The sequence below is a fragment of the Amphibalanus amphitrite genome, unplaced genomic scaffold, assembly GCF_019059575.1.
Source record: "Amphibalanus amphitrite isolate SeventyFive unplaced genomic scaffold, NRLGWU_Aamphi_draft 000747F_arrow, whole genome shotgun sequence".
Taxonomy (NCBI): domain Eukaryota; kingdom Metazoa; phylum Arthropoda; class Thecostraca; order Balanomorpha; family Balanidae; genus Amphibalanus; species Amphibalanus amphitrite.
Genome location: NW_024882241.1, coordinates 134,870 through 160,794, shown reverse-complemented (window position 1 = coordinate 160,794; position 25,925 = coordinate 134,870). Strand labels below are relative to the sequence as shown.

Sequence of the window (25,925 nt, the reverse complement as noted above, 5' to 3'; positions counted from 1 at the left end):
GATAGTATGGACCCATTCCAAACCACTGGTATTTGATAAACAAGGACAAGTGTACAATCCGAACCGTAGCAAACGCTTTGAAGCTGTGCAAAAATCGAATGAAATTCCCTTCCCGACATTATAACACCCGAGTCTGCGCCTACTAAGAAGTGCGGCACCATGTTTTCCAGTCCGTTGATCCATCAGGAAGTCTCGCTTGTTTCTCCTATAAAACCTGGGGTCACCTGGAGCCGGTTTAAACCACAGGAACACAGAGGAAAGCCAGATTGTCCTGGGAACCTCCCCCACAACTCGGGAGACCAACCACCAAGGGGTGGTGACCCGAGCCTTGCACGGCGCATCTCTGAAGTCTGCAGTTTGCACTAGTTCTCACGGAGATGAGCTGTCGACGCGAACAGACAAAGCGATAAACGAAAAAGGCAGCATATTTACCCACGCGACGAACCGGTGGGCCAGCAATGAGCAAAGCTTGCAATTGCGTCACCGGAAAATTGAGCACTATAATCGGAAGCCTGAGGCCTGAGCTTTCCTCCCACGTTAGTTGGTGCAGCGTACCGCATTCTGGATTTGCAGTCGCGAGGGGTGCTGTTTTTTTTTTCTGAAGATGCTGAGACTCGACACCGAACAGCGTTACCTGGCGTTATCTAAAACAGACTGCCACCGATAGCTCTGCTCCTTCTAAATCCCAACACTGGGTCGCCATCCACATATGTCATTTTCAGTACAGTAAGAGACACCCTCAAAAGAAAACAACCAGGGCAGTTTGTATCATCAACATGCATTACTCAGCAGTCCTGTATAATAATTATCTGAATAGATACATGACCATAAACACAATTAACACACACATTCAGACTCGCGATGGATGAGATCCGACGACTTGCCAGTCAAGTTCGCACATAAGGCTCTGCTAGATCGTCCAAAAAACGCCCCCCCCCCCCACACCCACACACCCCACCATCACACTCAGCTGAATTTTTTTCTGAATACTCATCACACACCACAGTCGAGGCCACGCGTTCAGAAAAAATAGTTTGCGATGAAAAAAGACCGGGGTGTAAACTAACACAGCCATTACATCACACAGGCCGGGCCGGCCGTTGAGCTCCGTTACCGTCTGAGCTACACCGCGCAGACCGGTAATACGCTAGCCTCTGACTTTGCTGCACCCAGCCCTCTCAGAGGTAAACTATCATGGGAACCCGCTCACTTGCTGATCGTCTCGGTGACAGCGGTCTCGGACGGCGCGTCTGTCCTGGCCCCACCTGCCGCCTGCTGCGGAGGACCAGTCGCCGGGTCGGCCACCTCCAGGGGCGGCTCTGACACCGGGTCGGCGCGAGCAGAGTTCAGCAGCACCTCCCCCAGACCGGGCGAGGAGTGGAACTGGGCCGACTTGATGCCGTCCAGCAGAAACTCGGCCTCCTCCTGCAGAGCCTCCGCCTTCTCCAACAACAGCATCTGACACCAAAACATCGACTTCGTCACCAAAATGCCCATATTAGCACCGAGATACACACATCTTCACCAAAAGATCTACATCAAAATCAAAATGATATCAGCTCCGGAACAATATTGGTCAACTGCGACAAAACGCAGACTGGCAAGCATCATAGCAAGATGAATGACATATTTGCATCTGCCTGTATGGCATGGGTATTTCTTCTTATGCGAGATAAAATTGCTATGTCATTTGTTAATTGCTTTATCATTAAATGGCAAACTTGATTCTAACCCAATCAAACTGATACATACATCTGTAGTTATTTCTTTTACTTTTTTACGGGTATAAATGTTGAAACACGACACCCAAAAACCGTACTATTATGAAACATCATCCATGTTCGATGATAAAATCTACGGCGACCACGGACCACCAGCTGGGTTTTGGCCCCAGACGCCAATCAGATATTATCCATTCAGTCGTGGTCGCAATGACAGAGTTGCTGCAACTCCACGGTATCAATGGACCACCGCTAAAAACGACTATCAACAAGTGATTCTCATGGAAGCCCCGGAAAAACGCCACATCCGGGGGTAGTGTTTCTGTCAATAATAAAACAATCGGTGTACGATCGGCCCCTTCAAGTCCTCGACATTGCTGACATATTCCACGGAGAAGAAGTGATATATGTGCTGATTGTTGTCGCTCACACGGAGATGAACATTGGCGATAAAACGGACGATCGCGATCCTAGAGATCGTTGACGAATCGTGGCTGAGATAACCGCGTGACCAAGGACGGTCCAAGTGAGAGGCAGCTGTGCAGGTTCAATAAACAATGGCCGTCGTGCCGCACAGAAACCAATGATGGGACGATAAAATCTATACGGCCAGCATCTATGTGGAAAGTACAATTTGCAGCGCTCAGCGTGGTTATCAGTAGAATCGTCTGGTTCTGCTCAGTGGAACACGAAAAATAAATAAGATTTGGCATTGTAAAACGGTCAAGGGCGTGCTTTAAAACCCGGTGATTGGCAACGATACAGATCGAAACCACTCGACAAACTTCCTAGTTTCGATTATTAAAGGGCTGATGAACAGGTGTGGCGATTCCAGACCAAGCTTAATTACAATTGCATCCCTGTTAACTTACAACAGCGTCTATTATAAAAGCGTTCACAAACAGCCTGGTGACAAACGGGATCAAAACACGAAAAATACGTCGATACCAAGCGCAGAATATCCTCAATCAACAGACTCTATCCCCGCCAATGATGCAATCTTTCTGTAAATGTGACATATTCACTCCAAAACGACATTCATTGAGTCTCAGCACTCATTGGCAAGTCTCACCTTAGCCGAGTCGACGATCTGACGGGCGACGCGGCGCGGCAGGTGGTCCAGGGTCCTCACCAGGGCCTCGGGGTCGGCGTTGGCCACGTCGGCGAGGGTCCGGTAGCCAGCGGCGTACAGCGCCCTCGCCCGGCCCTGGGGCGCAGAGGAGACACGGGGTAACACCACGGACAACGCCGAGGGACACAGCTGACGAGAGAAATCATGGCTGACGAAAAAATAGACAAGAGAAATAGAAATGGCTGCAAATGAGATTATTATCATCGCCCGTGGTCAGCTGAACAATAACTTGACTTTCAGTCATACATGTATGAGTCATCCATTCATACGTACACTCGGATCGAAACAACTGCCGTATTATTGATTTGTGGACAAAAACATTTGTCGGTTTGATCTAGGAATGCCATAATCCCCTAGCATCGAACACAGGTTTCAGTCGCTTATGTTAACTTCGTGACATTACCGAGAACACTATCAATTCAATCGGTTAATCACAATAACCACCTCACAGCTCACTACCATACGCCGTCCCCGCCGCACCTGTTTCACGGCCGGCAGTTCGAGCAGCTGGGCCAGCTCGGCGGCAGCTCCGGTGGCCAGCTTCCTGTTAAACACATCCAGCAGCTGTACGAACGGCCACAGTTCGTCCAGCTGGCGGCAGAAGTGGAGCACGGCCGCCGAGAAGGCGCCGGTGGACTGCAGCAGCGCCTGTAGCTGACCTCGCTGCAGCTGACAGCGGTGGGCCGCGTCCCAGAGGGAGCCGCCGCGCAGCGCCTCGTACACGACGAGAGTTAGGTAGAAACGGTGCGCCACCGGCATGGAAGATGCCTGAGTGACAGAGAAGTCAGATGTTAGACACGGGGTCAGTGGACAGGGGACAGACAAAACGAAACACGCTGGTCCAGGATTCAGGACCCAAGGGACAGACTGGGAGGTTAGAAGACATGACAAGGAGGGGAGACAAGAGTCCTGGTGTTGGGATTAGAGGTCACGACCCAAGGGAAGGATAGCGGCCAGAGGAGAGGTCACGGACCAAGGGTGTCATTCAGTGGTCATGTGTTTGAGGGAAGCGAGTAAGAAATAATTGAAGAATTAGTGGGAGAGCGGTTCTAAGCTCAGTCTACACCGGTATAATCCAGCTAAAGAAAGTTTCCGGCCTGAGTAAGCGGCCTGTGGTTTTATTGTCTACCGAGAATCGACAATGACAATGACGAGAATGTCCAGTCATGCACTACCAGCGGTCAGAGAAAGGCCGAACGACATTTCTGCGGGGTCGGGAAACCCTGCAGCGGCCAGCCTCCAAAGTCACCCTGGCGTCATGATAATGTCACAATATGGCACGGCTTTCATTTGTCATGACCATATCCTCATCGGTTCATCAGCTGAATGAATAATAGTCTAGACTGGGAGTTCATTTCGAAACATTAAAATTCGATAATCCGGTCCTTCGAATGCTCCTGAAAGTGATTCACTTTAAATCTAATAACGGCGAGGAGGCGAACAAGTGATTGCTGACCCGGAAAGGGCCATCATTCATAAGAGCTGTTGAAGTTTGTTGATGTTTCCATGGAAACCGAAAATGCTCACTTTTTTGCCGGACATCATGCGGACAATCTGCGCCTCCGTGACGCCGATCAGTCTGGCTACGGCCGCCTCCTCCTCGTTCAGAGCAGAGTACTGTAACGCACAGACGGATTACAAATTACAAACAGGCACCGGCGAGGGGTTGGACAGACTGAGATACAGCTTCCTTCGCGTCTAAAGCCGTGTACTGTAACGCACCGATGGAGTACACATTACTCCAGGCACTGACTGAGGGGCTAGAAAGACAATTATATCAACCAGCTAGTAATCGAGTCACAAAAGATTTCTTCGGCGACCACAGTCGTATACTGCAACGCAGAGGCGGGTAGCTCAGAGGGAATGGTATCCATATTCCATCCACGTATCCATCAACCACCACATCCACTATATCCACCTCCACTCACCATATCCAGGAAGGTGACGGCGCACGGCTGGATAAAGTCCATCATATCGTACGGCGTCACCAGGTACAGCAAGTGCAGCTGGTTGATCACAGCGAGAGCCGACTGAGCGCGAGACAGGTCCTCGTACAGCCGGCCGGCCAGCCGCAGGTCCACGTTCCCTGAAAGGGGCTAGGGTGGTTAAAAGGACGAAATCAAAGTTTGTACCTCTACGGTCACCAAAAGCCATTTTCTAAGGGCTGTTCAATGCATCACCGGCCACTTTTTCTCAACTGCATCCCTCCTAGCCTCAAAGCCGACTCTTATATCAAGCGTTTTAGCGGAAGTGGGCAGCCCATTAACTCCCGTCGGCCGGTAAATAGGGACTGCTTCCCATCAACGTGTCGCGCCCCGAGCGGGCAGGCCAGGTGACGGCTCACCGCTCAGCGACTGGCCTATTCATCATCACAACGTTAAACCCCAGAACAGGCAGCGCAGGGCCCGACCGTCCTAGCCTGCGCCGATACCCACCTTTGACGGCGGCCGTGCCGAGTCGGCTGACCTTCAGCTGCCACGTCTCCGACCAGGCCCGACCATCGGCGGCCAATTCCTCTGCCGAAATCTCGCCCGGGTCGTAGTCACGGGTGGCGTCACGGGTGGCGTCACGGGAGGCGTCACGGGAGGCGTCACGGGTGTCGTCACGGGAGGCGTCAAGCTTGACGTCAGTGTTGGCATCACGTTCGGAGACTGCCTTCAGAGCAGCGATTGGCTGAGGGTTGGCCGGGTCCGTACCTCCGTCCCTCCGACTGATCCGGAGTAGTCGTTCGCTCCTTAGCGCTGCCACCGTGTCGGTGACGAGCGCGGTGAGGTCCACCTGCGCGGAGGGTGAGACGGGACATGGTGAGAAGTGAGGGTGATGGTGATAGATGGTGGAGTTTAGGCTTTGGCATCTGGACTGCACTGGTGATCCGGGGTGTCAATGTAATAGACACAGCGTGGTACAATATACTGTAGCAGATACGCACTCCGCACGCTGTATTATTCACAAACTTGCAATGCATAGGAATTCAAAGAGCATACGAGTATGAAAGCAAACCACACATTCCAGCTCACACGAAACACAGACGTGTTAACTTTTCAGCCGCCACATATCAAAGCCCTGTTGGCGTAGGTGAATGCGTGATAGCGTAATTCCACCTTGAATTACTACCCGGCCTGAGTGTGGCCAGCTGCAGTGTGCGGCCCAGCAGACGGATCAGTCTCACCTTTAGTGTCTCTGCCTGTGTGGCCAGCATTGTGCGGCCCAAAGAGGGGAAGGGGGACGGGTCTCACCTTCAGTGTGTCGGCCTGTTTTGCCAGCAGTGTCCGTCCCAGCAGGCGGACCAGCAGAGGTCTCACCTTCAGCGTCTCAGCCTGTTTTGCCAGCAGTGTCCGTCCCAGCAGGCCGACCAGCGCCGCCGGAGAGTCGGCCAGACCCAGCGCCACGGCGGAGAGTAGCAGACGCCTCAGGCCGTGGCCGTCCTGCTCCAGGAGTGTGGAAACACATCGCTCCATGGGAGCCGTCAGCAGCTGTCCCACCTGGGCACGTCAGGGGGCCAAGGTGGGTTACCTCAGGTCAGTAGATGCCTGACCTGGGCAAAGGAGGCAGGGCGGGTCACTTCAGGCCAGGCAGACGTCCACCTAGCGCCAAAGGCTGCAGTTAGGTCAGACTGCCTCCAGGCAAAACACACCCGCTTCACAGTTCACACCCCATGGTCACGAGTCACGACAGACAAATATAATACAAGTTCCTGACAGCAATCAAGCTGGGTAAATGTAGCCACATCAGTAGTGATTCCCCCTGTATGGCGGAGCTACAGCTGGTGGCGTGTGGCACACCGACAGCATTTGCCCTAGCGATAATCGGTAGGTATACAGTTACAAGTATGGCAGTTTGATTTCGATCGCTCTGCATGATCTGCATGCTCCAGTCCTGGCTCTGCAGCGATTTGCTGTACCCACCAGTTTCGCGTCGCGGGGCGACACGATGAGGATCGACTCTCCCGAGTCGTCGATGCCCGCCCGGCCCGCTCGGCCCACCATCTGCTTGTATCGGCCTCGGCTGAGGAAGGCAGAGCCCGTGTACGGCGACCTCAGCACCACCTGGTGACACGGACGGGAAACAACAGCGGTCAGCCGGTCAATCATGCAATTGCCATGGTTACAGCTAGATTGTAAGCTAAGAAAGACTATGCAATGAGAGTTGTGGCAACAGGAGTGAATCGATTAGGGAAGGCTGAAGAGGCAACAGAACCCCGAAGTCCCTTACCATGGTGCAGTCGTGAGTCGAGAAACTGGTCTAGAGGCCAGTTAGCCCCTTCTCCCCTCCCCCCTCTAAAAAAACACGCTAAATGCGGACATTTTTGCCTCATATCGCCTCCGAATTTCACCTGTGACGCGAAAAAACGCAGATTTTCTTCGCGGGGTCGGACATGTTTAGTGTCCCTCCCACCAGTCCCACCCCACCACCAGGAGCCGACGCGTCGCGGCAGGACGTACCCGTTTGGCCGGCAGGTTCACCCCGGCCGCTAACGTGGAGGTGCAGCAGAGACAGCACAGGGTACCCTCCAGGTAGGCCTCCTCCAGCAGCTTCCTCTCGTCAGTGGTCAGACCTGCCGCGGTCATCGGGGCGGGGTCATTGAGGGGTCACCGGCGGGGGAAGCTGAGGGACTGTGGGGTCATCACATGATATTAGGGGAAATCGCATCGGGCGTGAAAAGTCTCTGAGCAGTGAGTCCATTCGAGCATCACACGAGTCGAACTCGATAGCCACAAACAAGCACACACATACAGACTGAGCTGCAGGCATAAACCAAAAAAGGTCTACGAACTAAGCAAAGGCTAAGTAAGCATGAAAATAACTTATCAAAAAGCTACCTTTTTCCTCTTGCGGTCAGTTTTCAGCTATACAACAATAACAAATAAAAAATGAGCATGCCTCTTTTGTATAACCACCACAAGTTCACGTACCTGAGTGGTGGTACGCCACGCCGTAGGGCAGAGTCTGTCTGAGGACAGGACACACCGTGCCGCCTCCCTCGGTCACCAGCGCGGCGTACAGTGATTTCTTCTTGTCCAGCGCGTGCTCCTTCAGCTCACTGGAAGTGGGTCAGAGAAAATGACCAACTGAAGAGACAGCAAAGTGAAAACATCGGACACGTTTTGACAAGTGTAAATTCTATTCTTTGATAGGGGGGCTGGTGATGTGACTTTCGAAACCAACAATAATGAGAAATAACACCTTATTGTGGAGTAATTACCAAAATATCACACAAAGGTACACAAAACTACACCCCAAATCATTCCAACAAGAGAAAAGGTGTCAGGAACTTCCCAACACAGGTAAATGGAAAGGTAAGCCATTCCCCTCTTCCCACTAAATCAGAATACATACCTCTTCAGCGCTGAGCAGATGAGTCGAGCGACGGCCTCGCAGTTTTTGCGCGTCGGACAGAAGACGAGGCAGGAGTTTGCGGGGACCACCTCGGCGACCAGGCCGCCTACGCCGTCCGGGTCCCGCTGACGCTGCTGCTCCGTGTACTGGGGACAAATTGAGAGGATGTTAGTACCGCGGGACATGGGAGAGGTATTCATATTGGGACAACATGAGACGGATTATCATACTGGAACAACTGCATGGGACGCATAGTTATAACGGAACAACGTCGGATAGTTTTACTGGAACGTAAATGTACGGGAACAGTTCACTGACCGAAAACAAAGAGACGATTCATTATACTGGGACAAGTGTTGCTGAGCGTATAGGAAGGCCTTAAATTAATTATTGTTCATTTGTTTTAAACTAAGACTAAAGCTAATGTTTAAAAATTGAGGTTTTTTGCCCGACGTTTCGCGTTTATTGCTTATTCATGGGCTAATGCTAAAACATAATTTCGTCGACATACATATCAAAAATTCAAATAACATCATTGACAGCACGCTTCACTATAAACATTGTCTTTCGCTAAAAGATATCGTATCCGTTCGATCGATCGATTGCGTTCCTTCGTATACATACGTCCATGCATCCGTTCATATCTATCGCATGTCTTTGATCTGGGATGCTATAATATCATGTAGTTTGAAGAAGCCTGGCGATACGTTTATCACTTTTTCTGTGGAAATGTAAGCGGCCTCTATCAGCCACCGACGTGTTTATTGCACGTGTTTATTGTTTTATTGCACCAAATAGTGAGACAACTGATCAAATAGCAAAGATGCTGGCGCCTGATCTGAGAGTAGTATCAGCTTCGGGAAAGAAGGTCGGGCAGATACTTGCTAGAAAAAAGCCAAAGGAAGTAGATTCAGACAGTATTGTGTACAAAATCCCTTGCAGCAAATGTGATAAATCGTATTTCGGAGAAACGGGGAGAGGTCTAAGAAAACGTATTCAAGAGCACAAAAATGACTTACGTAATCACAGAACATCCAAGGCATTAGTCATTCACGCAGATCAAGAAGGACATCTACCAAACTGGAACGAAGCACAGGCCATACACACAGGTTTAACGAAAACACGTCGGTGGCTGATAGAGGCCGCTTACATTTCCACAGAAAAAGTGATAAACGTATCGCCAGGCTTCTTCAAACTACATGATATTATAGCATCCCAGATCAAAGACATGCGATAGATATGAACGGATGCATGGACGTATGTATACGAAGGAACGCAATCGATCGATCGAACGGATACGATATCTTTTAGCGAAAGACAATGTTTATAGTGAAGCGTGCTGTCAATGATGTTATTTGAATTTTTGATATGTATGTCGACGAAATTATGTTTTAGCATTAGCCCATGAATAAGCAATAAACGCGAAACGTCGGGCAAAAAACCTCAATTTTTAAACATTAGCTTTAGTCTTAGTTTAAAACAAATGAACAATAATTAATTTAAGGCCTTCCTATACGCTCAGCAACACTTGTCAATTTATATATTTATACTGGGACAAGATGGGACGGTTAGTTGCATGGACGCGACCAACGACATCGAAAAATATTTGCAACGCCCTCACCTGGAACAGCGGCGTGCGTCGTGGCGTCAGCAGCGCCCGCCAGTCGTCCGCGTCGAGCGGGGGCGCCTTGGGCGCCGGTCCGGTCACCTCCAGCAGCTGACCGTCGAGCAGCACGTGCTCACGCAGCTGGACGGGCCGAAACTGGCCCTGGTACACCTGTGCCTCGAGGAAGGCGGCCAGGTCGTCCATGTTGCCAATGGTGGCGCTCATCCCGACCAGGTGCGCCTCCGCTGTGCAGGAAAGACGGTGGGGGTTAAAGAGTAATCCTGGGTAAAATGAGAGGGTACATGTGGTGGTGGTGGGGTGGGGAGGGGGGGGGGCGAGCGCCCACTCACGCCATGATGATGCATGCATTGAACGATAATTACATCGATTTTATTGATCATTTGCCAACAGTATCGCACGCCAAGATAATAATAAATGTGGTCCCAGACTGACAAATACCCAAACGTACAATCACTGTTTCAGCCCACGCATCCCCACCCACTCTCTCAGCACTCCAGTCCTCTCTCTCTCCCCCGTTCCGAGTCCACTCACGCGCTGCCGCCTTCAGTTTGGTGATGAGTATCTCCAGGGTGGCTCCGCGTCCTCCCGACTCTCCCAGCATATGGACCTCGTCGACCACGACCAGACCGAGCTCCGAGATCCGGTCGGCCTCCAGCAGACTGCTCACTAGACCGCTGGCCTTCTCGATCGTGCACACGTACACCACACGGCTGTCGGAACGACGGGACGGGGTGTTCATTCTCATTGGCTGAGATGGAGAGACCGGGACAACGACGCGTATTACCAGGCAGTATGTTTGTACAGTTGAACTCAAATACGATGTTTTCAAATACATTGCTACTCTTCCAAACATTATTCAATAGCCAGCAAGGCATGCAGTTAAGAACATTCTTTCACATTGCACAGAAGTACACGTAAAATTGCTACAGCAATAATCGAAGTACCTATGCGAAGCGCTAAATCCAATAGATCAACAGTAGAAAAGTGATCGTTGGTTTACACATGCTCACGCCCTGCGTCTGCTCACCGTTTTCTGCGTTTCACGGGCGGGAAAGCCCCGCGACTTCCCGCGTACTCCTCGATTAGGAAGCCCAGAGCAATGCCGAAGGGAGCTAGAGCTCGGACCTGCCGTTGAAATAAATGATCACGGTTAACTCATAAATTCGGAAGTTTATATTGCTGCTTGCTAGTTGATAATCGTGCAACGTGCGTATTAAAATTACTTAGACTGTTGCTATAAATCGGGTATATTAATTTACTGCTCATCAAAAGGAAAACGAAACAAAATAGTATCATACCAGTGACCAACAATTATCCCTACCCCCAACCACCCCGTGCCCCTGTCACCAGCGTCACCCACCTTCTCCTGGACGATGGCCACGTAGGGCAGCACGAGCACAGCGTCACGATGTCGGCAGAGCACCTCCTTCAGGATGAGCAGCTCTGCCACCAGCGTCTTGCCGCCGCTGGTCGGCAGGCTGTAGACGAGGTTGTCGCGCTTCAGCACGGCCGGCAGTCGCAGACACTCCTCCTGCCACTCGTACAGCGCCGTGATGCCGCGCTGCTTGGCCAGTAGAGTCTGCACCAGCGACGGGAGGCCATGGAACGGGCCCACGGCGGAGCACGGCGGCAGCTCCGTCTCGGCGGCCCGCACCAGCGCCGCCCGCCGCCGCTGGCTCTCCGCTTCGCATGAGGACGGCGCCCCGCTGACCTGTGAGACCAGCGCCGGGCTGACGCCGTAGGACGGGAGGGGTAGAGACGGGGAAGCGGCGCCCCACTGCGACTGACTGGAGGCAGCCAGACGCCGCCGGAGTCGCTCAATGGCCGGCACAGAGCGCGGACGCGGAGTCAGCTGACTCGGCTCCTGAGAGAAGTCGGCCGGAGGCGGGCTGGCGGCGCCGCGACCGGCGGGGCCGGGCGTCGGCCTCACCCGGCATGGCCGCCGGCGCGAGGCCGAGGACGTCTTCCGACACAGCACTGGCGAGGTGAGCGGAGCAGCAGCGCTGGGCTCGGCGCCAGTCTGGGCTGGTGGACTGCAGATGGATGTGGGAGACGCTGATATTACCGGCTGCTGGGCCCCAGACTCTGGGGTGGAAGCGACAGCCAGCGGAGAGAAGTTGAACAGGTCTGTCAGCGAGCTGTCCAGGTTCAGAAGTGCCTCAGCTCCCGGACTGGCTGGGCAGGTGGATCGCCGACGCTTTGGAGCACTTTCTTCCACAGAAGACATTTTTAACAAATCCTGCAATGCAGAGAGAAGAAGGGTGGTGAGTTTATGAGCTATGCTGGCCTTATTAATAGTACAAGTCATATTGGTAGGTATCCATTGTAAACTATCAGTTTTTTCCCAATACAATTCATCAGATTAAGATGTTAACAATATTGTTAACATTATAAACTCAAACTTCTTTGCCAAAATGTGTAGAATGTAGACTTTCTCAAAGTGTTTGTTCAAATACCTATGACTTCTCTTTTAATGTTTGCCTCAATATGACACACCAAATATCCATGTAATAAAAGGTCTCGTAGTCCATAATGAAGCAGCAAAATATAAGAGTAGGTATGTTAACCAGCACCATGCTGGGGAAGGGGCGTTTTTACGCCCCCCCCCCTCAGGCTTTTTCGCGAATATCTCAAAAACGGCGGCGCGCTGCGCTCGTTTTTGGAACACCTGTTCATAATCTTTTCCACATGTTTTGAAAAATTTCAGACCGGTGCCGTTCAAGGTCAGGTCACCAGGTCACGTCAAAGGACCTTACCTCAGAAAAGTTCAAAGGCTCGCTACCGCTACACCGACTGAACGATCAATTTGAAACCTTCAGCGATTGATGAGAATAAAAGTATGCATAAAATGTATATCTCATTTTTTATATCTGTGACCTAAGGTCAGGTCAATTTTGCGATCTCTTCATTATCAGTCAAAGGGAGAAAATTGAAATGAGCCTCTTTTGGACGAATGCCGTTCAAAACCCTCTCAAACATGGTTTATTGGTAAACATGTCACACTGAATTGAAAAAATGCACCTGTGACCCCTCTGTGTGCCCCTGAGGTCATCTCAGGCCATGAACGGTCACCAGCAGTTTTTTGGCTACAACTTTTGATAGAGACGTGCTAGATCGGTGAAAACATGTCAGATGTGTTCAGCTCGATGATACTACGGACTGAATGATATGCAACATGACCCTTTCCAGTCAGGTCATGACCTTGAATTGAGGCCAAACTTTTAAATATGACCTTTCAAGGTCAATGAATGGTTCATTTGATGCGTCTCGACGAGAGGAACACAATGGTGGCAAAATTAATGTCATGGCTCTCTTAAGTCAAGAGTTATTACCTACTGAAAAAACATTATCGTAAAAACAGTTCTTTTAAGTTTTTGCCTTCTGGAGGCTAAACTGTTGATCTGAGGTCAAATCTTAGAACAATACTCATAAATGTCTATAAAAGGGCTATCGAATGTGCTTTTCCACGGCGCTATAGCTCTATAGGTTCCTAAGTTAGCCATTGGCAGTTTCCAAAATTGTTGAAATGTACCTACCTACTAAATTTGACCTTTGAAGACCTCTAGTGAACTGACTTTTGACCAGACCTAAGAAATGACCAAAGTGTTTCCTGCATTATTATTTACTCTCTTTCGATTGCCGCTTACTGTGTGTCGCTACATGGCCCAGGAGCCGAGTTAGACAGGGGGCGTAAAAACGGTCCCCCTAGCACGACAGGGAAGACACAGCCCACCATGCACGGCGCGTCGGCGCGGGTTAAGTGGTGGAGAAGCCTCAACTCTCCTCCCAAAGTTTGTCCCGTATTGCGAGAACAAGGCTTATTTTGAATGGGCATTGGGCAAGCACTAGTGCTGCTGTATGAAGTGCTATAATTGTTGTTCGTAAACTCCTTGTAACATGATCAAAGTTTAAAACTGACAAAACAAAAGCACATTTGGTAACATCAAATAAGCCCTAACCCACAAAGAAGAAGTAACATCAAATAAGAAAATCAAGTTGATGCTGTGTCTTCCTTTAGAAAACATACAAAATGATGGCACTGCTGGTAGGTGCGTTGCGTCTGCATGTAAATTTCAAATTTAGCGGCTAAAATCGGGCAGGAAGTCCTCACCCGGTTACTGATTTGACACTGATAATGCTATTGAAGTACATAATTTAAACACAAATACAAGAAAGATAATCTATTTTTTCTATAGTACCACATGACATGCAAATGACACCTCATCAACGGATGACAGCGCATGACAGCGAAGCTTGTGACATGACAGCCAAATGACAGCGATGACAGCTATCAGCTGATTTCTTGGTGCGGCAATAGTGGCTTGTTCTATTTTTAAATCGTCGATAGCTGACAACAAATATGCACAAATGGTAGTAGGCGAAACAAAATCGCTCCCATGTCATTGGACAAGTATTTCAGCTTTGAGCTGAAGTTCGGGAAATGAAATTGCCAATGAACACGGTCCACATATAACTCGCATTGATCTTGGCATTGATATGACCCAAGGACTTGTTTGTTTTCTATATTTTTATGGAATAGATATGCTTGTGGGCATGTGAATTGCATTTAGGTGACTCTGGTGCTGCTAAGGTAATTTTCGGTAGCTGCAATTATCGTTTATAACCTGTTTTTCTACACACTTTAACTTATTTCGAATCCTGAAAAGAAGGCAATCAATCATTCCATGTATCAATAGCCCAGGGCCCTGGCCCCAGGGTACAAAATTCATTTTTAGGTGATGTTAAATTGCTTTTTATTTGTTTTAACTATATTTATTTTCACCTAAACATTGCCAACACTTGGTTCTGCTTGGTAGGTATGATTAAACACGTTGCGTGGGATTTGGAACGTCTTACTCGTAGGTACCTAGGTAGGTACAAATGTTATTGTATTTATTTGTTTTAAGTTTTGTTTTGTTTTTAGCATGGAATTTCCTATGAAATTAAAAGCACACATACATGTTATCATCAGATCAGTCCCTTCTCCCTGTTACCATGTCAAGTCAGCTCCTCAGCTGCATGTCAATGAAGTCAGTCTTAAAAGTACCATGCAACAGTGCAGGGGATCCATCAAGCCCAACCGTGGAAGGACTGCTAAATTTGAGTCACTGAAGCGATTGATATCCTTGTCCATTCCTGAGGTCAATTGGTTCGGTGACTTTTAAATTATAGCATAGGTAGCAGGCCGGCCTTCCTTGGTTTGATGGCTTGATGGATGCACCGCACTGTTGTGGGGTACTTTTAAGACTGACTGTACCTGTCATTTTCCACTAATCATGACTGGCCACACCATTATTCATCTAGAAAGAATAGGTACCTACCTTCTCAGCTTTTTGGATAACTCTCATTTGTAGCACTCATCCCCATGACCCATTAAGTAACTACTAACTGTACAATACCTTTTTAAGACTGTCATGATTTGAAGGCTACATTTTACCTAAAAGCTTCTGATTAGGTACCTGTAAAACAAAAGAAACCCATAAAAAATGCCTATGCAGTGACTGAAAACAAGTTGTGTTTGTTGAACCTTTGGTGCTGAAAAATAAACATTCTTGGCAATGGCTGATATAAAGCTGAACATGGTTTTAGTTCAGAAAAAAATATCCAGTATACCAATGTCTTCATGTTTGTGTATTGGGAATTCATTTTGCAATTGGTTACTTGGTTTCTGCTAGACCTGACCCTAAGTAGACCCCAATAATCAATATTAGAGCCAGGTATAGAAGCACCTAACCAGTGAAACTAAGGACTGAAAAGATGAATACAGTTGTGATGTATGCTTGCTGTGGTTCCTGTAACATTAAAGTGGATACCATTCCCAGTGTGGGACATTTGTTTAATTGGTTTGCAGGTTTCAGCTTATGTGAATTGGAAAGCTAGGAGCCTGGATCACTGGGTAGAGAATCAGAGGATATTTTGTGGTCACAGCTCAACAGCTGCCTTTATTTAGGTACCTCAATGCTAAGTTAACTTGAAGATTAGTTCTACATCACCTCAGTTTACAATTTTAGTTCTGTTTTAGTTCTTGTCAGTAGGCATGCAAAAGTCGCAAAAAGTGATATAATATAAGAACTGCAACAGTAACTGGCCATTGTTTCTTCACAGGCTTTTCAATGCGGCATTCACTCAGCTAAGATATAAGCTGTGACTGTGTCATCGGGAGGCTCACCTGAGCTCCTCATCGAGCCAGGATGCGCTGCCACCAGATTCTCACGGGCGCCTGCAATGCCAGCACCGACTGCTTCGCCGTGGGCACGGTGTTTGGCGTCCCATTCACGGTCAGTACATGAGAACATGAACTTGGTGACAGTTGGTCTTTTCAACGGTGGGAGGAAGCCGGGGTAACTGTCATGTGGTAGTCTCTGCTGTCTGATATACTGTTTGATATCTGATATGCTGTCTGATATATCTGATATGCTGCTGTCTGCTGTCTGATAACTGACTCATTCTTTATGTAAAGCTACCCTTGTCATAAAGTTTTCTGGTAAAGTTGATACTCAGATGTAATTTTTCGTTGCAGACCGCTTGTTACTGTCGCTCACCGTCTCCGAGCTGTCGCATGTCTCATATCTTTTCCGACTCGAGTCCGTCCCTCTAACATGCCCATTTCACGGCACCCCGTGGCCCGTGCCCCGCAGGTGTACGCCACCGGCTGTGACCTGGTCATCATGGACCAGAACTTTGACCGGGTCCAGATCATCCCGGGCGTCAACTATGATCAGGTGCAGATCAGCTGCGTCGATTGCAGCGCCGACTGCGGAAAGATCGCCGCCGCCTACAGCAACCGGGTGTGCATCTTCGCGCCGGTACCGTACCGCGCCGGTTTCGGCCACGGCGGCTGCATCCCCACCAGCGTGAGTGTAACGGGGGGGGGGGGGGAATGGGGGAGGTAACGGAGGCTGCATTTCCACCATCCTTAGTGAGGGGCAGGGATTGGAGAGGGCGAATGGGATGTGGGTTTAGAGACAGAGTGAATTTTCTTTGCATGGTAATATTTGGAGATTGTCTTCTATCGTACGGCTGCTGCTGCCGTTTGCGTTTTGTAAGTTGTCTTATAATCGTCGCTGTGACGGAAGTGTCTTACCCTGCTGGCTGCTGCTGACATAATGGTCTATCCTGCCGACAGTTGCTGCAGGCACGCTGGGAGCTGCAGGACACGATCCGCGCCAACTGCGCCATCCACAACCTGTCGTGGAACCTGGAGGGCACGCACCTGCTGACGGGCGGCGACTTCCTCCAGATGTGGATCAAAAAGGCCAAACAGGAGGATCCCGGTAAGTCGCCTGCATTATTCAGGAGGCTCCGAACCCGGGCGTCCCAACTATGACGGGGACACTAGCATTTCGAGGGAAAATATCTGTCTGTAGCGTTCCCAGTTTCTCTTGATCAACGAGGCTGCAGTGTTTGATTAATGATTATCCTACACAATGTATTCTGAACGCCATTTTTTTTTTTTTTGGCTCTCAACAATGCTACGCGCATGCTTTACAAATATTCTCCACCATTGAGTGACCCGATTATTCACAATTCTGTGCGTTTCGTGCCCCACTCAGGCGATGCCCGGCGCGTCAAGTTCGCCGTCGGTGAGGATGCCGAAGATACGTCTGACCACGTGTGGGAGTGTCTGTGGCGCGTGCGTACCGCCGAGCCGGTCCACTACATGGCTTTCTCTCGGGACGGAACACTATTCGCCACTGCCGGCCTCGGCGACCAGATCGTCAAGGTCTGGTACGAGAAGAAACAAGGTGAGTGTCTGGAAGGGAGGAAGGAGATGGGAGGTGGTGGCGTGGAGCTAGGTGGGAGGTGGGGATAAAACAGGATAGAGTGAGTTAAGCGAGGGTGTAGCGGTGTGATTTAAGAAACGGACTTCTTTGGATGGAACTGTTGTGAAAGCAAAAACCAGCTGTGTACCGTTCGTTGTATTCAGTCTCTGCACAGCCGTATCACAAACGTGACTGCTTGGTGCCGCCCCGGTCCGAACGCCCCAGTTGGCGGTCACAAATATAATAGCAGCTGCGTGCCATAAAGCGACCGGCCCGCGGCAATGGAATTATTACCCATGGGACCGTGCGGCTCAGGCTTGTTTACAGCTTTTCAGTTTTCCCAAACACACCACGCAGCTGTGTTATGCTTTCGCACTCCCCAGCGCTAATCTACAAATGACTTTACTACGGTCGTGTAACAGGAAGTAATCGCTTCCATCCGCCGTTTTATCAACTTCACGAAAACACTCCACCGCCTCGCGCGGGACAGACATCCGAGACATCCGAGAAACACGACCGCTTTCGGAAAATGATTGAAGCACTGTCACTCATCATCACATTCAACGCTCAGCGCACGCTTGCCCTCATCCGGCTCTGGTAAGACAGACAGCCTCAAATCTTGTTCGTGGTATGGCACATCATCAACATCCACACACTGTGCCGAAACAGTGCGGCTCAATCCGCGGCGAGCGTCGCTGCTGAAATCCTGCCGTGACTGACCCCGCCGCCGCCGCTGCGTCTGTTTCTACACTGAACGTTTACACAGGTTCGCGCATTAGACACGACGATGACACTCGATAAACTCAATAAACTCGATTAACACTCCATGATAAACTCAAAGTCCTAATGGCTTCCGTAACACTTCATTATACCCGGATTTTTTGCACCAGTGGTTCTCGCTCATTTATCCCACCCATAGCATCCCGATTCAAATGTCGGCACTTGTCACACACACGCAGGCTGTACCCCGTGTTTAGCAGAGTATCGCAAGCTGAGTCGTCTTTAGATAATCGCGAAACGGACAATGGCCCGCCACTGGACACCGGGAGAGGTGGCTGGCCCCGAGCCTTATGTCCTCCGACATTTACTGGAAACCACGAGATGGTTTGGACGGGCCAGTTTGCAGCAGTGTTGAGCATGATGTTTGATGAACCTGCTGAAATCCGCATTAGACACGACGATGACACTCGATAAACTCAATAAACTCGATTAACACTCCATGATAAACTCAAAGTCCTAATGGCTTCCGTAACACTTCATTATACCCGGATTTTTTGCACCAGTGGTTCTCGCTCATTTATCCCACCCATAGCATCCCGATTCAAATGTCGGCATTAGATTTTTTAGGAGTCTATTAGAGGATAGGAGTCCAACTGAACGACAGAGCCGATCACCTGGCTGAAGATGGCTGGAGGCCATCTTCCGCGGTCTGGATCTTGCCAGAAGCGCCCACCCTGATCTAGCCGCGTGCATCATCTGCACCGACTCTCAGTCTCTCCTGCGCAAACTAGAGAGCGGATCGGCTCCTCCGGAGTGGCACGACCTCCCTCAACAAGTCGTCTGGGTATACTGCCCAGGGCACGCCGGAGTCCAACTGAACGACAGAGCCGATCACCTGGCTGGCAGCGGTTCTGCTTCCGACTACCTGGAGCTCGGGACGCAGGACATCCAACTCATCATACGGGATCGACAGCTGAGCAGCCGCGACGACGGGTCGTGGGAGGAGAGGAGGATGAGCGAGAGAGGTCTGCAGCGGGGTTGGGCGGCGAAATCCACCTCCCGTGGCCGCGCTGCCCACACGATGTGCCAGCTGGCCACTGGTACTCTCTCCCGAGCGGCGCTGACCAGGGTGTTCCAGCTAGGAGGAGCAGAGGCTGCTTGGGGCCAACTATTGGGCCTCCGCCGGCTAACGACGCTGCCGCTCGACCAGTAAGACCAGTAAGAGTAAGTAACCTGCAAGCATAACCCAAATCAATATCCGAAGGTACAGCCCACCGCTAAAGTAATGTAGGGTTTTACCAATCTCAACGGTTGGCTTTGACTGGCGATTGTTTAATGCGGAGTGATCGAAAAGAAGATGTCAATAGCTTAAGTTGCAGCTGCAAGGGTGACGATACATATAAGCTACATTCAAAGTTTCATTGTAGTCTGGCTAATCGTTCCTAAGCTTCAGAAGCAGAACATACCCATGACTGAAACCGCACATTACTTATGCTGTGGACTGTACATCGCTTGAACACTAAAAATACTTCAGTTTCACCCACCGTGGACCCTCGCCTTCAATACGTACTAGATACGAGTCACTGCTCCAGTACTCAAACCTTCAGTTTCATTAGGTATCGCCCTATATTGCATTAGCCATCGCCTACAGTTTCACCCACCCTCACCGTATCCCTCTCCCTCCGTCACTCTCTGAGGCTCTGAGCTGTCCTTATTCTCGTTTTCAGCGCACCTGTCGCACCGCTCGGCGTCCAGCTGGGCCGACTGGGAGGCGGTGACGTACGACTTCATCTACCTGGCGCACCCGCTGCCGGTTACCGGACTGCAGTGGAGACACACCAGCCGCTTCATGCATAGGTGAGCTGTGGGGAACTAGGGGTTGACACACCAGCCGGTTTATGCATAGGTGGGGGACAGGGGGTACTCACCGGGTCACGGGTCTCCAGTGGAGACATTCAGCCGCTTCATGCATAGGTGAGGGACTGGGGGCACGGTAGGGGGGGGGGTACTCAGTACCCACCGGGTAACGGGCCTGCAGTGGATCAGACACGCCAGTCGGTTCATGTAACTATATGTGAGATACTGGGGGTACCCACCGGGTCATCGGACTGCAGTGGAGACACCAGCTGCTTCATGCATATGATGCTTTGGGAATTCAGGGGCATCGCATTAGCCGCTTCATGGGTTGGTAAGGGGCACTATTTGCTAACAAATTTGGTTAAGAGTCCGTTAGGGTCTGGGACAATACATCAGCCGCTGCATGTGCATTCCATGAATTGAGAAGCTCTTGGGAAGATAGCTGTTCTCAGCAATGTCTTTTCACTTTCTCAATGGAAGTGATTGTCTCCTCTATGAATTTTGTTCTATCTCTTGCGCGCAGTGACCTCAGGTCAAAACCTACGATCCTGCCAGGATTCGAACCTGGAATCTTCTGATCCGTAGTCAGACGCGTTATCCATTGGGGCATTCCACGTCAAATCGAACAAAAATCGGCTGTTTTGCACCTTACCATCAGCGATTTCATTATAAATTTGTGAGCGAGTTCCTGTGTTGCCCCGGACATTACATTGATGTTTTTTGCACATTCTGACCACAGGTCTTCTAAATATAGGGCATCAAATTTTTACAAAATGTTGCATCTTTATATTTTTGAACGACCATAACTTTGGTTGTACTAGTTTGATTTGAATGAAATAAACCTTACTGTTTAGGTTATTTCTTAAGCATTTGTTTAGAATTGCACCTACTTAAATATATGACCTTGAAATTTGCTTAACTTTGTTCTTAAGCACAAATATTGAAATAGCAAAAAACACGTCACCTTCGATTTGGCTCATTTTCATATATTTTATTGCCTACCATATTCTTAACAACCTGTGAAAAAATTAGAGTGGGCCATTCATAAGTTTTGAAGAAAATTGCACATATGCAAACGTATGTTAGCACGCGCAGTGGAGGGGGAAGAGCGAATTTCGACTACCCCTCCTGTTTTTCGCCAATACCTCATAAGATTAATGCGAAATTAATTATGGCTACCTGTCAAGAATTGAATTGGACATCTCATCGTGCAAGCAATAAGAAAATCGGTTCACAACTGTTCTAGTAATAGCGGTGTAAAGTGAACATCCTGTCGCCGCAGCGACGCAGCGACTCGGCAGCCGGCGCCGACCGCTACGCGCCGCCTGAATTGTAGACTGTGCCGGGAAGGAACGGAACGGTTCCGTCTTTACATCGCGCTCCCTACCGCTGATTACGTTCGATTCGCGTCTAATTTTGTGAGAATACTAAGAAATGTACATACAGGCAATCTTATTGTGAAAGAATTTTGAAAATCAGTTGTTAAACAATTGAAATATGAACGTGTAAACACAAAATTGTGATTGCTGCGTTTCCCGCATCAACTTATACGGCCTTGCCCGCATCGGCCGAGCCCGCCTCAGCCGGCGACATGTTACTCTTAGCAGGCCTCTAACTGCCATATTTATTATTGGATTAACTAGAAATTCCCCATACATCCTAAAAAATGTATGTTCTTTCGTATAGTGAAGATCAAAAGACGTGAAGACATCGTTGCGTGATAATGTTTTCGTTGACTTTACTTCATGATGCATTTTCACGCGGCTCAAAATTCACCGCAAAATACCGTTTGCCTGAGACACTTTTACTATGGAACGTGAATGCTTGACTACGATGACTATGCATTTCCATTCTCGCAGAGTTTGGGATATCACTAATCAGCAATAATTCATTTCAGAAAGTGTACACAAGCAATCATGTCTTGACTCTGTCTTTCAAGGTCACGCGCGGTTGCGTGATGTTGATGCATGAAAACGGCGTTTGCCGCGAAAATTATGAATGGCCCACTCCAATTTTTTTCACAGATGGTTAGGAACATTGTGACGGACATAATATGTAAGAATTACCCAAATCGAAGGTGACGTGTTTTTTGCTATTTAAATTTTTCTGTTTTAATTCAAGGTCAAATGCATTTCAAGGTCACTTCAATTTAATTTTATAATTAAAAATCAAAGCCTTATCAATTGCCTATAAGACCCTGTTAATATCATTTTGATACCAGAAAAGGAACCAGAGTTATAGCCATTTAAAAAATTGATGTGTGGCATTTTTCGCTATATTCGATGACCTATATCTCAGCCATACGCTATCAAATTTCGAAAATATTATACGTAGCTCAGTTTTGAACCATGCCCAGTCTGCCTACAAATTTTCAGAAAAAATCGAAGGGGGTGACGGATTTCGGTGTTTGATTTGACGTGGAATGCCCCCATTGCGCCACAGGACCACTGACTCTGGGGGGTCACCCCTCTTTGCGGCCATGGTCCCCCATGCCCCCCCCCCCACACTTATCGCATGACCGCCGCCTACTATGTATTTCAGACCCCGTGAGACCCTGTTTTTCGGCGATAATTTCTTCAGTTTTTGTCTAATTGGCTTTAGATTTTGACATTAGACATTTCAGCTCAAGCGCCAATTTTCATCAATATGGTCTCTTAACAAAATGTAAATATTTAGAGCACTTGTCATTGGCTCGTAATGCTAATTAGATTTTGCACCCGGATAGAGGCTGGTTCGCTACCGCAGCGGATTGGATGGGAGCGCTGGCCAATCACGTTGCGCCAGGCCCAACTAAGCTCCGCCCACTGGCCGTGACCGCGCTGGGTCTATGCAGGCTCAGTCGGCGGCAGCACCGCGGAGAGGTCGCACGGGGGCCGTGCACTGGAAACATACATGGAATCGACAGGAAGTGCCTGAGCGAAAGCTTGCTCTTCATTTGGGGGAGTTGGTAACCGCTTCTCTCTTTTTGGTATATCAACACCGATCCAGCTCAGAATATGAAGAATAATCAAAATGAGGATAGTAACCTCCCCAGAACCAACATTAAATAGAGAGTTGAGTCATGCACTATCTGAATATCTGAATAAATGCACATTCTGGCGCCTACCTCATGGTCAGGTCGTGCCACTATTCTGTCGCCTAAGACATCAGCGAAGCCTCTGCACTACTCGAAAATATCGATATGGTTGGCTGCGTCAATTGCTGTTTCTGAAGACGCTGTTATACCTAACTATGCAGAAAAAAAAACAGCAGGATTATTAGTCGCGAGCACTTCCGATTGCCTCAGACATCGCTCCACGAGCTGTGTTCGTTATTCGGGAAGCGTTGAGAAGGGAGCAGAAATGTGATGTGCGATTTATTGCGCATGGTAGAAATGTGACATCAGAATAAGGGAAACAAGCGCATAGGCTAGTAAAGAAATCGCGTCTTTTTGTGAAACTAAAGTAACACTTCAAGCTCTCCAATAGTGAGGCAGTTAGGGTACTTGCTTACAGGTATCTTAATTATTTGCAGTTCAACGCGAAAGCCTGGGGTCAAGTCAGTCCGGTGACCTCAATCTAGCCAATTATAAAATGGGCTAGTTCTGAAGGTGTTCAATCACATGAATCCATCTCAAACATACGCATAAGCATAATATATTTCATATTTTAACCACACTTCTTAAATGCTACGGTGTAACTGTTTACCGGTGTTTACCATGTCTTGCAAATTTGACGTAGGCTGACCGACGTCTTGCATCAGTTCACAGTCAATTGACATCAACGGCCTTTTTTAATGACGTTCAATCAAGCAAAAATGCAGTCACTAGCCCTGAACTTAGTATTAAAGTAAATATATCTTTATTGATTGAGAAGGTGCAGGTTAATTTGCGATAAATGCAATACCGAAGGCTAGTGCGCTAATAACGAGCGCTAGTTTCTGCTGTATCGTCATTACTGCAACGGCAACCGCAAGGCAGCCACGTCCAATGCGAGCCGCCCCGGTCCGGCATACGGCCTTGGGTGCGGCGGCTACTGCCCCGTCGGCTCCACGCATCCGACTGACCGGCCAAGGTCACCGCTCCGTCCGCCGGGAGGGCGGAGCTTAATGGTCACGTGCCTGTGACGTCACGCCTACGTACGGATAGCCTCTACTCCACTGACGGATTTACGGAGCTGATCTTAAAGGGACTATCCCACCTTCTAAAATGTTGTTAAAACCAGTTAAATTGTGCCCGACTTTATAGATTGGATGACCAGGAACACGGTTCTGGCATTTATTTTTCATTAAACATCTTAGGCTTCTCATATTCCAAACACAAACTTTCAAATATGTGACGTCACAGCCCAAAATTACCTCCTTCCCCAGGCCACATTACTGTCATAAAGCTGATTCTTTTTACTCTGTAGGCACCACAACAAAGTTCAGACCAAGTTTTAAGCGATTTTTCAACGAACAAACCCATTTGAATCAGAATGACTAAACGAGGTGACGTCACACAAACGGTCGCTCCATGTTGAAGATAGGGCCTTGTACAAGGCCCATTTTCAAATGAAGGGAACGAATTTCTTCAACACCAAGGGGCCGCGGGGGTTGCAACCTAGATAGATAGTGGTTTCTGAACCTCGCCGCAAACTTGGCTATCTCAACTCAAACCCCATGTTAAAGGTGGGATAGTCCCTTTAACATTACGAGGCAACGACAAGTACCCTAACAATTAATATTTTGTTAAGAGACCATATTAGCGAAAATTGGCGCTTGAGCTGAAATGTGCTGTGCGAAAATTTGAAGCCAATTGGATAAATATTAAATAAATTATCGCCGAAAAACAGGGTCTCATGGGGTCTGAAATGCATAGTAGGTTTGCTGGTCGAGTGCGCGGTTCAGGCGTTGGCAGGTCGAAGTGTTCAAAAGCGGTTGTTGTGCGGGTTGGTACTCACAAGTCTCAATCAAACCCTACGAACTTGGCAAGTTTTTTTTTTTATAACCGAAGGGCATGATGCTGTGTGGTACGCAACAGAATGATCAGGTTACATATGTAAAAAAGAACTAATCCCAAAGGACCGGTCGCTCGTTGAGGTCGCAATGTCCTCGGCTGGTTATATGGGCGATCGCTTTCTCGCGCGCTAAACTAACTACAGACTTGGAGGTGATATCATTTATTGAAGAGAAGAATGTGCTATGGGTAAGTACCTGCATGAATCTTCTTGGATAGGTATGGGAGCTGGGCCGAGAGACGAGAGACGTTGACACAGATGCGGGACTTCTACATGTCGAGTCTGAGCAAGGCGCCAACAGTTGATCGTCGAGATGATCAACTGCTCATCTCGATGAGCAGTTGATCTGTGCTTCCATGGTGCGAAAAGATCCTAGACATTATACTATGCTTTTGACTTTTTGGACTGTAGGTTCTCCGTGGTGTCTTCATTTCTTCCTTCCACCCGTTTCTTCTTCGCTTCTGCGAGGTGCCCGTGGGTCCTGTGGCGCAATGGATAACGCGTCTGACTACGGATCAGAAGATTCCAGGTTCGAATCCTGGCAGGATCGGTCGTTTTGACCTGTCTAGGGCAGGCTGGGTCAAGCTAGGGATCATTGCCGTTAATACGACTCTTCTATGTCCAATTGACTATGCATGATTACATGGTGTCATCGCTTTTTAGTTATGGTGCTGAATCCGGCATCCGCAAAACGTGACTCACCTACCTGCACCCACTGTATGCCAAAACCTCTCGATTGCCTTACCCAGTCTTACCTACTAGTGGAAGTCTCGATGACCGGTGAGCAGTGAC

At 49.0% G+C, this 25,925-nt stretch overlaps 2 protein-coding genes and 1 non-coding gene across 7 annotated transcripts in view; 2 read left to right on the top strand and 1 right to left on the bottom strand.

Annotated features, from left to right (window-relative positions):
• Positions 1–745: 745 nt before the first annotated feature.
• Positions 746–14,091, bottom strand: LOC122365542 (helicase POLQ-like). Of its 3 annotated transcripts, none has more exons than XM_043336832.1 (16): positions 14,038–14,091; positions 11,178–12,056; positions 10,845–10,942; positions 10,349–10,527; positions 9,812–10,041; positions 8,191–8,336; positions 7,767–7,894; positions 7,296–7,408; positions 6,759–6,899; positions 6,156–6,335; positions 5,289–5,631; positions 4,782–4,939; positions 4,381–4,470; positions 3,334–3,621; positions 2,794–2,928; positions 746–1,458 (listed from the first exon to the last, which is right to left on the bottom strand). In XM_043336832.1, the coding sequence occupies exons 2-16, from the start codon at positions 12,042–12,044 to the stop codon at positions 1,207–1,209; spliced, it is 3,348 nt and encodes a 1,115-aa protein (XP_043192767.1). In that variant the 5' UTR covers positions 12,045–12,056; positions 14,038–14,091; the 3' UTR covers positions 746–1,206. The 3 variants fall into 3 exon arrangements, with proteins under 3 accessions (XP_043192767.1, XP_043192768.1, XP_043192769.1); XM_043336833.1 differs by having other exon boundaries at positions 14,017–14,069; XM_043336834.1 differs by lacking the exon at positions 14,038–14,091 and adding an exon at positions 13,929–14,030.
• Positions 14,092–14,283: 192 nt separating this feature from the next.
• LOC122365539 (dmX-like protein 2) overlaps positions 14,284–25,925 on the top strand; it is a 91,492-nt gene continuing 79,850 nt past the window's right edge. For 2 of the 3 annotated variants that reach the window (XM_043336828.1, XM_043336827.1), the window contains exons 1-6: positions 14,303–14,408; positions 15,923–16,095; positions 16,456–16,671; positions 16,944–17,091; positions 17,371–17,562; positions 20,028–20,157. In XM_043336828.1, coding sequence (XP_043192763.1) covers positions 16,009–16,095; positions 16,456–16,671; positions 16,944–17,091; positions 17,371–17,562; positions 20,028–20,157 — 773 coding nt within the window. In that variant the 5' untranslated portion in view covers positions 14,303–14,408; positions 15,923–16,008. Of the gene's footprint in view, positions 14,409–15,922; positions 16,096–16,455; positions 16,672–16,943; positions 17,092–17,370; positions 17,563–20,027; positions 20,158–25,925 lie in introns of all 3 variants that reach the window. The other variant, XM_043336826.1, reaches the window with a different exon arrangement.
• Trnar-acg lies at positions 25,611–25,683 on the top strand. The gene has a single exon. It is a non-coding gene; the product is annotated as a tRNA-Arg (tRNA).